This window comes from Mytilus californianus, unplaced genomic scaffold, assembly GCF_021869535.1.
Source record: "Mytilus californianus isolate M0D057914Y unplaced genomic scaffold, xbMytCali1.0.p SCAF_4, whole genome shotgun sequence".
In the NCBI taxonomy this organism is placed as follows: domain Eukaryota; kingdom Metazoa; phylum Mollusca; class Bivalvia; order Mytilida; family Mytilidae; genus Mytilus; species Mytilus californianus.
Genome location: NW_026262690.1, coordinates 125,517,083 through 125,529,612, shown reverse-complemented (window position 1 = coordinate 125,529,612; position 12,530 = coordinate 125,517,083). Strand labels below are relative to the sequence as shown.

At 33.1% G+C, this 12,530-nt stretch overlaps 2 protein-coding genes across 7 annotated transcripts in view; one reads left to right on the top strand and one right to left on the bottom strand.

Moving 5' to 3' along the window:
- Positions 1-1,305: 1,305 nt before the first annotated feature.
- LOC127737044 (calmodulin-like) lies at positions 1,306-7,662 on the bottom strand. The gene is made up of 6 exons (XM_052247579.1): positions 7,566-7,662; positions 7,023-7,053; positions 5,064-5,094; positions 4,559-4,702; positions 3,805-4,047; positions 1,306-1,474 (listed from the first exon to the last, which is right to left on the bottom strand). The coding sequence occupies exons 2-6, from the start codon at positions 7,023-7,025 to the stop codon at positions 1,446-1,448; spliced, it is 450 nt and encodes a 149-aa protein (XP_052103539.1). The 5' UTR covers positions 7,026-7,053; positions 7,566-7,662; the 3' UTR covers positions 1,306-1,445.
- Positions 7,663-8,759: 1,097 nt separating this feature from the next.
- The window catches only part of LOC127739355 (centrosomal protein of 128 kDa-like), a 29,857-nt gene continuing 26,086 nt past the window's right edge, over positions 8,760-12,530 (top strand). For all 6 annotated transcript variants that reach the window (XM_052251047.1, XM_052251043.1, XM_052251046.1 and 3 more), the window contains exons 1-2: positions 8,760-9,348; positions 10,577-10,644. In XM_052251047.1, the coding sequence (XP_052107007.1) occupies positions 10,606-10,644 (39 nt within the window). In that variant the 5' untranslated portion in view covers positions 8,760-9,348; positions 10,577-10,605. The remainder of the gene's footprint in view (positions 9,349-10,576; positions 10,645-12,530) is intronic.

Below are 12,530 nucleotides of genomic sequence, written 5' to 3'. Positions count from 1 at the left end.
GCAAATATAGGATGTAGTATAGATGCATACATGTAGGTACCAAATATTTGTCCTCCCGAAGAACCTGAATTTGTCTTGAAGACATTTTTATGCCCCCGCCATATCAGGGGCATTAAGTGTTACCCTTGTCCGTCCGTCCCATATGTCCCTAAAATTGGTTTCCATTCTCTAACTTTAATTTGCCTCAACCAAATGTTATAAAACGTATACACATTGCTTATTACTGCAAAACACAGATCAAGATCGAAATTGGGTGGCGTCACTTTTACCGTTCATGAGTTATGCCCCCTGACAAACATGAAAATTGCTGAATTTTCGTTTCCGTTCTTTTACTTTAGTTTGCCTCAACCAAATGTTATAAAACTTGTACACATTGCTTATTACCGCAAAACACAGATCAAGATTGAAATTGGGTGGCGTCACTTTTACTGTTCATGAGTTATGCCCCTTTATAAACATAAAAATTGCTTAATTTTTCGTTTCCGTTCTCTTACTTTAGTTTGCCTCAACCCAAATGTTATGAAACTTATACACAATGCTTATAATCTCAAAACGGTCTTTAATTACGTGAATCCTGCATCTGTATGTGGAAGTTGACTCATGCATATTTACAAGCGGGGGCATCTGTGGCCCATAGACACATTCTCCATTTATTTTCATATACTTTGCAGGTCTTTTAAGATTTGACACCACATTTACCTAGATTTTTTTTTCATGCCAGTCATAGCTATAGTAAATTGTATATATGTGGATGACAGGAGAATTAGGGTAAATGTCAATCTACCAAAATAAAACAGCAGTTTATCAAAATAAGATCAATAGTGGTTAACATATACTGATGGACAAGTGCTTCTTAAACAAGTCTTTTTCTTTTTAGCCATGGCGTTGTTTATTTTTCGACTTATGAGTTTGAATGTCCCTTTGGTATCTTTCGCCTCTCTTTTCTAAATTCCACATAGTTTAGACAACGCTATTATTAATTCAGCAGAGATGAGGATCGTGTTCACACAATTATACACCAATGTTTTGATTGGTTAACAACTTCCTAAACAATTGATGTCTAACCAATCACATAAGGTTTTATTTTCTTCTTGTGTACAACATTGAAATTACCAACAATCCTTGAGAATTTGAAACAACAAATTCAGAAAATCAACTAAATGATGTCTGGAACAATCAGAACTTACAAAATAATGAATTTACCATGATGAATAACCATTACTGAACCGGTTCTGTCATAAAAAAATACCAAAATAAAAGAAACTTATAAGGTACTGAGATATTTTAAATAACATTTAAAATATATACAAAATTAAATGTGTAATAAATTAAATGACAACAATGTAAAATATTGCACTGGAATATTATTTGTCTTTTTTTTTTGTCTTGAGCTGATTTCTTCCTGCTCTGGGACAATGATTTCCTGCTATTATTGTATGTACTTCTCATTTTCCCACAAGGACATGGGCAAACTCTGAAAAATAAATTATAACAATCATTCCATACTGTTTTCAGTTGTATAAGGAGAAATTGTTTGCAGGAAAATTCAATTTAGGTGTCCTAATAATTTCTCAGTTCGTTAAGAAAACAAGATGTGAATAATATTGACAACTATTTTCTCTATTCTACTCTGTCCTGTGTTTTGTTGATGAACGCTGTTCCCTCTGAGAAATGTCTCCATTTAAACATCTATAACTTTTTATCAATTATATGCAGAATGCCTAATATTTTTTTTTCCTGCAGTCGAAATTGGAACAATAAATCTGATGCCTTGTATAGAGATATTGCAAAACACTCTTCTTTTTTGTTTTGCTGGCTGTGTTTTACCTTACAAGTCCTATTCATATGATGCTATTTGTCTTGATTGGATGTTTTTTGTGCAGCAGGCTTGTTTCTGGTGTTGTTTGTATGACTGTCTTGTTTAGATGGTGTGTGTGCAGCTGTTTTGTTTTCAGTGTTGTTTGTAGGGCTGCCTTGTTTTGATGTTTGCGCAGCTGTTTTAAATTGTTTTCGGTGTTATATGAAGGGCTGTTTTTTTGTGCAGCTGTCTTGTTTTCAGTATTATTTGAAAGGCTGTTTTGGTATGATGTTGTTTGTATAGCTGTCTTGTTTTGATATTGTTTGTGCAGCTGTCTTGTTCTCCGTGTTGTTTGCAGGGCTTTTTGATGTCGTTTGTACAGGTGGCATGTTATTTGAGGGGCTGCTTTGTTTTGATGTTGTTTATATAGCTGTCTTGTTCTCAGTGTTGCTTGTAGGGCTGTCTTGTTTTCATTGTTGTTTGCAGGAATGTCTTATCTTGATGTTGTTTGTACATGTGGCATGTTTTCAATGTTATTTGAGGGGCTGATTTGTTTTGATGTTGTTTGTAAAGCTGTCATATTGTGTGTGCAGCTGTCTTGTTTTAAGTGTTGTATGTAGGACTGTCTTGGTTTGATGTTGTTTATACAGCTGTCTTGTTCTCAGTGTTTCTTGTAGGGCTGTCTTGATTTCATTGTTTTTTGCAGGGCTGTCTTATTTTGATGTGGTTTGTACAGGTGGCGTGTTATTTGAGGGGCTGCTTTGTTTTGATGTGATTTGTACAGCTGATTTGTTTTGATATTGTGTGTGCAGCTGTCTTGTTTTAAGTGTTGTTTGTAGGACTGTCTTGATTTGATGTTGTTTGTACAGCTGTCTTGTTCTCAGTGTTTCTTGTAGGGCTGTCTTTTTTTCATTGTTTTTTGCAGGGCTGTCTTATTTTGATGTTTGTACAGGTGGCGTGTTATTTGAGGGTCTGCTTTGTTTTGATGTGATTTGTACAGCTGACTTGTTTTGATATTGTGTGTGCAGCTGTCTTGTTTTAAGTGTTGTTTGTTGGACTGTCTTGGTTTGATGTTGTTTGTACAACGGTCTTGTTCTCAGTGTTGCTTGTAGGGCTGTCTTGTTTTCACTGTTTTTTGTCTTATTTTAATGTGATTTGTACAGCTGACTTGTTTTTTTATTGTGTGTGCAGCTGTCTTGTTTTAAGTGTTGTTTTAGGACTGTCTTTATTTGATTTTATTTGTACAGCTGTCTTGTTTTCAGTGCTGTTAGTTTATGTGTATTGTGTATTTCCCCTTGTTCAACTTTCAGCTGTCTCGGCATTGTATGGTCCTAAGATGAGAATTTTATTTTTTCAAGTGTTTTGTTGATTTCTTGAGTTGATTCCTTTCGTTAATATTGTATAGCTGTTCAATCTATCCTACGATCCTTGTTCACTGTTGGGAATTGGTTTGCGTTCATTATTTTGTACATATATTAGGCCGTTAGTTTTCTCGGTTTGAATTGTTTTACATTTGTCATTTCGGGGCCTTTTATAGCTGACTATGCGGTATGGGTTTTGCTCATTGTTGAAGGCCGTAGTATGATGACCTATAGTTGTTAATTTCTGTGTTATTTTGTCTCTTATGGAGAGTTGTATCATTGGCAATCATACCACATCTTCTTATTTTTATAACATGCGAAATCAATAAATTAGACAACAGCCGTTTAGAATGAAAGTAACCTTAATAAATCTAGGGCCTGGGGCAAACGCACTGTCTTCAACAATAGGCATAGGTGATTCTACGATATGTAAAGATCTAAACTTTCCAGGGTCTTACAATTGTGAATAATTCCAAGATCTTCCATAAACTCCTTATTCTACAAATAACAAAAATATCAAAATATGACGTTTTTTGACAAAAGACAACCACTGACTATGTTCTTGACTAGGTATTATCAAATATAACTTGTTTTCCCATGTCTTATCTAAACATTGTCTGTCCTCTACGACTCTACTTGTCTTACCTTCATAATTGATTTGTCCGTCTCCCGTCAGATCTGCCTCTCGTATCATCTCGTCAACCTCCTCATCTCGCAGCCTCTCTCCGAGGTTAGTGAGAACATGTCGGAGCTCTGCCGCACTGATATAACCATTCCCTTCTTTGTCAAATACTCGGAATGCGTCTTTTATTTCATCCTCACTGCTGATATCACGTTGATGGCGTTTAAACATGGCTAGGAATTCTGCATATACTGCAAATCCTGTTCCTAGTAATGTAAATTTGGACTGAGTTATTTCGAAGTATATTTCGAGAATTGTTTCTCCTTTAAATTTATTTACGGTATTACATTTACTCTGGTATAGGATCGCTAAACATTTACTCGCCATAAGCTAGACTTGGGTGCCACTAGTGGAGGAGGAACTGTTTAACCTTTAGGGAGTCCAAGGACTTCAAACGTTTAAAATTATGACATTGATTTTAATGACATGGTCATTGGTTCTTTAAAGATTCCATGTAAGCAGCGGTAGTCCTGGTCTGGATTTCTAACCAACGGGGGATTCATTCCTCTACAAGTTTGCCAGTAGTCACTACACGAACACAGACAAATCGTAAAGAAAAAAAAATTGGTCATAAGTCACGTGCAATAAACTGACAAAATGAGAGCAGATATAAAAGCGCTTTCCATTGTTATATTGGTTACTTCCTATAATATTGAGATCATTGTTAACAGTATGACTATCGTTTTCAATTGACCCTGATTGAAAGAGAGAACATACCTCTGACATCAACCTCCCGAATCATATGTTGTACGTCTTCTTCTGATGGATTAAGGCCTAAAGATCGCACTGCCTGACCAACTTTTTCATTGGGAATTTTTCCTTCGTTTTTCAGATCAAACAATGTGAAGGCTTCACGAACCTCTGAAAAAGGTCATTGCAACTTTGAAAATGTTTACAGACGATGTCATTTTGGACCTAACCTGCATTTTTGAAATATAATGATATAGAAAACATCTTGAAAAAGGAAAAGAAACTGCAACTGATTTCTATACCGCTGTCGAGTTTATTTATGTGATTGGTTGATCGATTACTTATTATCGTCCAGTGGCAAATATTTCATGATCTTCTGGACGAGACAAATGAAGATTCCCTGCTTTTTACTAGACTATCAAGTATAAAAGACAAAATGATTAACTTAAATTGGTAAATAGTTCACAATAGAACTTTACAACTTAGTACTATACATCGTTTCATTGCAACTATCGCTGTTTTAAATTCCTACCTTTTAATTGTTCCTCGGAAAGTTTATCACCCTGAAAAAAATGAAAATTTTGATATACTAATTTTCTATTTACAAAATGTAGAATGATACATTGAAAATTAAATTAAAAAAAACATGACACTGGCATAGGAGTTCGGGGCACGGGTGCAATTGTCCCCTTTCAAAAATTGGGGGGGGGGGGGGGGGGGTGAGACTATGTCACAACGCCAATGCATGATAAAAATTACGGTCTGTATATGTTAATTTAAAGAGCATATATAACAATGTTAATGCTGATTTTTTTTTTTTTTTTTTTTCATGTAATATTTTGGATTGTATACTTTTTTTGAATTTGCAGTGTACAATGAACGTTTTTGTGCTTATTTAACACGTTCAAGGCAAAGTTGACCTTAAGTAGAGTTGGCTATTTTTTAGGTCCTTTTTGATCATATAGATCTTCAACTGTTTCGGTTCTTATACATCATTGACTTTCAAATATTCGCCTAAAAGCGTTCCTGATGAAGGTAAATCCAGATAAGCGCTTCGGACGCATGAAATTTATAACGTGTTGTTTTCAGTTTTTATAGTCGCCCTCGAATTGTACGGTCTTGTCATTAGGTGAGTGTGTTCCAACTGGTCTCCTCGATAGAATGCTATGCATGCTCTTGTACCGAATCTGAATGGTCCGGTGTTGACCACATGGCAATATGACGGGTGTCGCCTATGTATATCAGGATATGTTTACCTTGCTTCCGGACCATTGTCGAATTTCTAGCAATATTATATTTTTTTTTTTATTAAAATTCTTAACAGATTTCCAAATCATTTATAAACGCCTGTATATAGCCCATGATAACCGCAAATGGCTCGGATGTTAGCACATTTTGAGTCAAATTTATAACACTGTACAAAAGATGTATATGAAGGACATTCTTAACCAAAAACAAAATTTCTATTAAAAGTAAAGCTATAGGATCATAATATAACGCTGAATAATATTTTTATTTTATAGAAAATATGAAAAAAATGCCGAATACGATTTAAGTATATGATATAGATTTTTTAATCTTCAAATTTCAGTAGGAATTCACAACAGTTGTTATTCCTGTGAGTGAAACAAATACATGAGAAAAATGCCCTTATATCATCTTCTCGTTCGGGTATTATTCTATGGATTTTGATTTTTCTATTCTACATTTGTTCAACTTCTTCTACTTCACTTTTATTTATATCTATCCTGCAAAATTAATCGAATATAGATCGAAACATAAAATTTATTTTGTACTCGCTACGAAACACCTCCACCTGATAAAAGCCCTGCGAGCCTCGCTTTTCTACGGCTCTGTTTCTAAAGCTCGTCAAATAAATTTATATTTTCCGACACTGTACGAATATTGTGTGTATAACAATATCAGGTTTATCAAGAAAAATTTAAGATATAACAGATACTGAATGTTGACATAACAATCATATATGTATGTAAGTGATAAATACCAATATTTTTTAATATAAAATTTTTATCAGGTGAATAGGTGTGCTATGATAGGAACCAAATATTTAATTTCAGGACAGTTTCTAATAAACCCCTGATCGTTAAACATTCCTACAGCTATCATAAAATTACTTCTACCCCTTCCCGTGTGGTGGACTTACTTGATTCTTTTCAAACTATAGCATTCGAGTTTTTACAAGAAATTTATGAGTCATGTATTGTGCTATTTTTGATTGCATCATGTGGCTCTCCTCGCGTTACGACTAGCGTTTAAGTTCATTCCGTAGATTTGCTTGTAACCTAACTATCTTATACACATGGGTGGATCTGACCCCCTGCGTCCTTTATTACAGAAATTTGCTTTGTGGTACCTTTTCTGATATTTTACTTTCCCTTTGTTTTTAGTAGACTTCAAGCCGCACCCTTATTTTTCTCTTTTTGAAAATCTTGGTTCCACCGCTTGTTTAAAAAAGTAAAAATATACATACCATGACACCTGGTCTGTCAAGATATTTGATCCTGAAATGTACCGAAACACACCGAGTAAATTCCACACAATTAAAATGTGCATTTTGATATTCATATCAGGCAATGATTTAGTTAAACAATTTATACCCAAACTTATACATGAGTTAACTAATTTTGTTACACGATTTGTCAATTCTATTTTGATGACCAGTTGTTGTAATCAACATTGCTCAGGTAAACCTTAGAAGGGCTTTTCTAACAATTAAATGACTTAATTAATGGTTTAATGCAAATATGAATTGAGCTGCTGGACCAGTGTGCAATAAATTTTAGATAACATATGTATAAAATTGAGTGTAAACGATTGAAGCCATGTAAAATTACAGATAGCTTAAATATATTTAATATTGTCTTTGTTTTTACTTTCCGTAGTACTTTAATGATTCTTATAAAATAATTAATTGGTATTAATATTTGAATTGTTTGAATTGTGAGTTTATATAGTGATAGTTATATTATGTACGTGTTGTACAACAATGAATAATGAAAAAAGAAATCCTTACCTGTTCGGCTTAGAGCAGTGCGTTATCCATTAGTATCAGTGACAGTGATAACCCGAGACAGATAGACATGGTCAAAGTTTATTAACTGATACAGGAAAGGGATGTAAAATTGTAATATGTTAAACAGTTTTATCAAGAGTATTTTCTTCTCCGTATTTTGTTTATTCAGTTGATTATTACGTAAAGAAACACATCTGATACTCATCAAAAGATAATGTTTTTGCTATGTGTTGGAGACACGGTGTAGAAAAGGTGTACGTGTAACAATCGTTAATTTGAAGACAGATTGTCCTTTGAAAATGTGTCTAAATCTAGTCACAGTTGCTTGGGGGGAAATGAACTCTCTGTTTTCTTTTCCCCTGTTGTATTTAAGACTGTTTTCTTATTTAATGTTCCGGATAAAATCTTAATGATTAAAGTCCCCAGTTAAGATTCCATATTTCAATATTACGTACTTTCAAATTTATATTCCATTATTAAATCCAAGGATTTAATTGGTGCTGATCGAGAGGTTACTATATATATTCAGGGATTTGAATAATAATTAAGAGATATTTTGATACTTGCAGGCTACTTTAACATGTATAAGAGTCAATTCTAATTATGACGTCCAAGTTCTTTCGCTTCGTAAACAAAGCCATGTTCTAACGCCAATATAGAAAATGGGCTGCGCGTGATTGGCGTAATATCTAAATTGCAACATCATTTGTATTTTGAACAACGCGTGAGATCAAAATGGACATTGTGTTTCCACTAGGAAGTTAAATAAAATCATTCTAAAATTAAGTTTACATGTATCTGTTCATTTTTTTATCGTGAGCGGTTGATTATCTTTGACGTTCTGACTTCATTAAAATGGCAAGATGACTGCCTTTTAAACGTGTACTATAGGTCCGCTTTGAAGTACAGAATATCTTAATATTGGCTTATAATCGGAATAATATTCGGCTAATATGCATGTCATTATCTGTGCTCATTTTAACATGGGTACATGAAAGAATTATTTCTTTTACAAATCCCGACAATAAGAGATGTTTGTATACCTTGCCGACTCTAAATAAAGCTTATTTATTATTTATTTATTTATTAAGAGACCGTTGTTTCTGTATCTTTATTTAACTTGTTTCTCGGTTCATAATGAAACTTCATTTCGTCCAATCATGGTTAAGTTTACAAAATCGACGGCAGGTGCTCGATGGCGGTCTCCGATGTAAACAAAACATGCCTGAACTGATCGATCGTCAATAATCTTTTGTCCGTAGCATCCTAAAAAACAGTGCCCCAACTAAATATATTAAATTATGAATCTTAAATTGAAAAAAAAAATTAGCTGTAACAACTTTGAACTTGAGTCAGTGTAAAAAATAAATAAGATACGGACTTTCAAATTTAAAATGTTTTATTGCCTTGGATATAAATATCTAATTAAAATATAGATATAATTAATGACATTTCTCTTAAATCTGTAATTAGATTCATTAATTAGAGAGTAAGGCATAAATTGTTTATTTAATTAATCCTATTGATTGTTAATTAAATTGGTGGCAATTATCTGATCGGTGTTCATTGAATGAACTGCCACCATACGTGAACAAGAACGGGCATGCAACATTAAACAATTTGTAGTGACGAGACAGTGTACAAATTTGAAGGTGGGATTTAGAATATTATTATCTATGAACAAATACTAATTTTGGGATGTAGTTGACAAGTAAATTGCATTTAGCTGCAGTTTGGATACAATTTGCTGTTTTATGGTGCTTAATGTGCAGAAAATATATAGGTAAGGAGAAGAAAATAAAGTAGGACACCATTGCCTTTGATGATGTACATTTATATCATGAATGTTGTATGCCAAGCATAGAAATATATTTTAGATTTTAAACTACAACATAAACACAAATGAATACTTTAATTTTGATAATGGTTATCCAGGAATGGCTAGCATGGAATGTAAACAAAAGAATGTTACCATGCATTGACCCATTGTCAGTATGGCTTACTATGTTTTAGTAATAGTTTTGAAATGAGAAATTGGTTTTCTGCCTGAAATTATCTTAAAATACAGAATATGCAAATCATTACAGTAAAAAATTATTTGAAAATATTGGAGATTTTTATATACATGTAATGGTAAACATATAAATGTTTGTTGACCTGTTTAATTTTCTTATGTAGTTGATACATGTTTTTCCTATGAAATTTGTTATAGTCATTTGGCAAAGATGGGAGATAATAAGTCTTTTGGAGAGACAGTTCCATGATAAACTGATAATGACTGAAGCTGTATTTGAAACTATCAGTTAACAGCAAATTTTTCACTCTGGTCTACGGGATACTTATTTTAAATATGAATGACATTTTTGTCCCTTGATGTTAAGCAACATGAGCAAGCAACAATCCACCAATGGTACATTTTTTGTCATGTTTGTATGTCATATACATGTTTGGTGAACACCTATAAACAGAAAGATAAACAAATAATTGTTCCATTCCTCTACTTAAAAAGTAACCTAGAGGTACCACTGTTCACTATATTCTATTGTTTTGTCAAAATTTGCCTGTCCTTGGTATTTCAAATACAAGATGCCAAGTAAATGTTTGTGTGATGAAGCTATACCTCACATAAACAAATAAGAAATCAAATAAAGACACAACTGGAGCTTGGTCAAGTGCCTAAGTTCAACCCTATTGAGAGCTTCAGATGGCATCATGGCTGTAAAAGTGTGTAAAGGCCATAAAGATTGGACAGAAATATATAATAATCAGTGTTAAAATACAAAAAATTGAAACTATTACGACAGTAATACAAGAAAGATGTCCACAGTATGTCTCATTCCTTGATCTGAGCAAGCACAATTGAATATGTAGGGTACCGGTACATTGCATTTCGCCCTGTTGCGATGAGTGACATGCTTTCTAACATTAGTTATGATAAATTGGATTTAAATATTTTAGAAGAACCATCTATTTAAGACATTTTGTAATTTACATTTTTTGTTTATTTACAGATTTAATATGAACCACAGAATGACATAAAATGGATGACAGAGTTCACAGATTAACAGATAATTTACAGGTATAATCTGTCATTTTACTGAAGAAACATGTACTTTAGAAGTAAGAATGGTTTCCACAGAAATTTCAGTACATATTAAATTGGGGTTCCTATGTGGAGTTAGTGTGGAATGTACATTTTCTGTAAGTGGTTGCTTCTCTAAAATTTGTAAAAAGACAAATTTAACAAAACTGGTAAAATAACCCTTACCCTAACCCAACCCATAACCCTAATCCTTACTTTCATTACAACATTATAACCTGGATTCAAAGTATCCTCAATTCAATTACTCCAGCTCAGACCTACAACGAATTAGAAAAGGTTTGTGAAGTAGTTTAAAACATTTTTGAAGACCTTCCTATAACTTTAATGATAAAGAATAACAATGATAAAATACAATGCATTTAATACATATAGATAATTTATCCACCGTACATTTGGGCATGTTAACTCACATATACCCAACATATATTCCTTTTCTCCCATAGTCTTGGTAGGAAAGATAACTTAATGCATTGTTTTGCCCAGTTTCTTCACTAAACTGTTAATCCGTGAGATTTGGTGTAATATGTAAAATGTTTAAACAAAAGAAACAAACAATCTCCAAGTTAAATTCAAAAAGGGGAAGATGAAAAAACAGACAAAATCAAATGTGATCAACAAACGGAACAAGCAGAAAACAACTTTCATATTCCTTCCTAAGAAAATGGTCAGTGAAACCTGGTTTTATAGCTAGTTAAACCTCCCACTTGTAGACCTCAATTATTTGATATTTGTTTATTTAAAAATAAAAAAGAATTGGGATCACTTTTTAATTGACATTTCACTGTTAACACAATTACAAAGATGGACCACAACAGACCTTACAACTACCATTATTATCCAAACATTGGATTGGTTCTCCACTTACAACAAAATTAATTTCTGTGCATGTCAAAGCATCATATAATAATACTCACATACTAAAGTTATAATTAATAGGTTAACATAAGTGTAATTATTTACCATTTATATTACCTTTGCCTTTGATCCAATGTACCAAATTAGACTTATACCCAGGTTTGTACTTGCATGAGCAACATGACAGTTGCCACATGTAGAGCAGAATCTGCTTACCCAATTGGAGAACCTGAGATCAACCACGTTTTTTTGTGGGATCGTGTTGCTCAGTCTTTAGTTTTCTAGAATGTGTTTTGTCTACTGTTGTTTATCTTTGGATCGTTTTTCATAATTTTGCCATGGTATTGTCACTTGGTTTAGACTTACAAAATGTATCAGTATGACTTTCTTTGGATCGTTTTTCATTATTTTGCCATGGTATTGTCACATGGTTTAGACTTATCAGTTTGACTTTCTTTGGATCGTTTTTCATTATTTTGCCTGGTATTGTCACATGGTTTAGACTTATCAGTTTGACTATCTTTGGATCGTTTTTCATTATTTTGCCATGGTATTGTCACATGGTTTAGACTTATCAGTTTGACTTTCTTTGGATCGTTTTTCATTATTTTGCCTGGTACATGTATTGTCACATGGTTTAGACTTATCAGTTTAACTTTCTTTGGATCGCTTTTCATTATTTTGCCATGGTATTGTCACATGGTTTAGACTTATCAGTTTGACCTTCTTTGGATCGTTTTTCATTATTTTGCCATGGTATTGTCACTTGGTTCAGACTTATCAGTTTGACTATCTTTGGATCGTTTTTCATTATTTTGCCATGGTATTGTCACTTGGTTTAGACTTATCAGTTTGACTATCTTTGGATCGTTTTTCATTATTTTGCCATGGTATTGTCACATGATTTAGACTTATCAGTTTGACTATCACTGTGTTATCTTCTGCTCATTTTTTTTAATTAGCTTTTTCATAACCTTATTTGTCTGAAAAAGGGTGACAAATAAAAT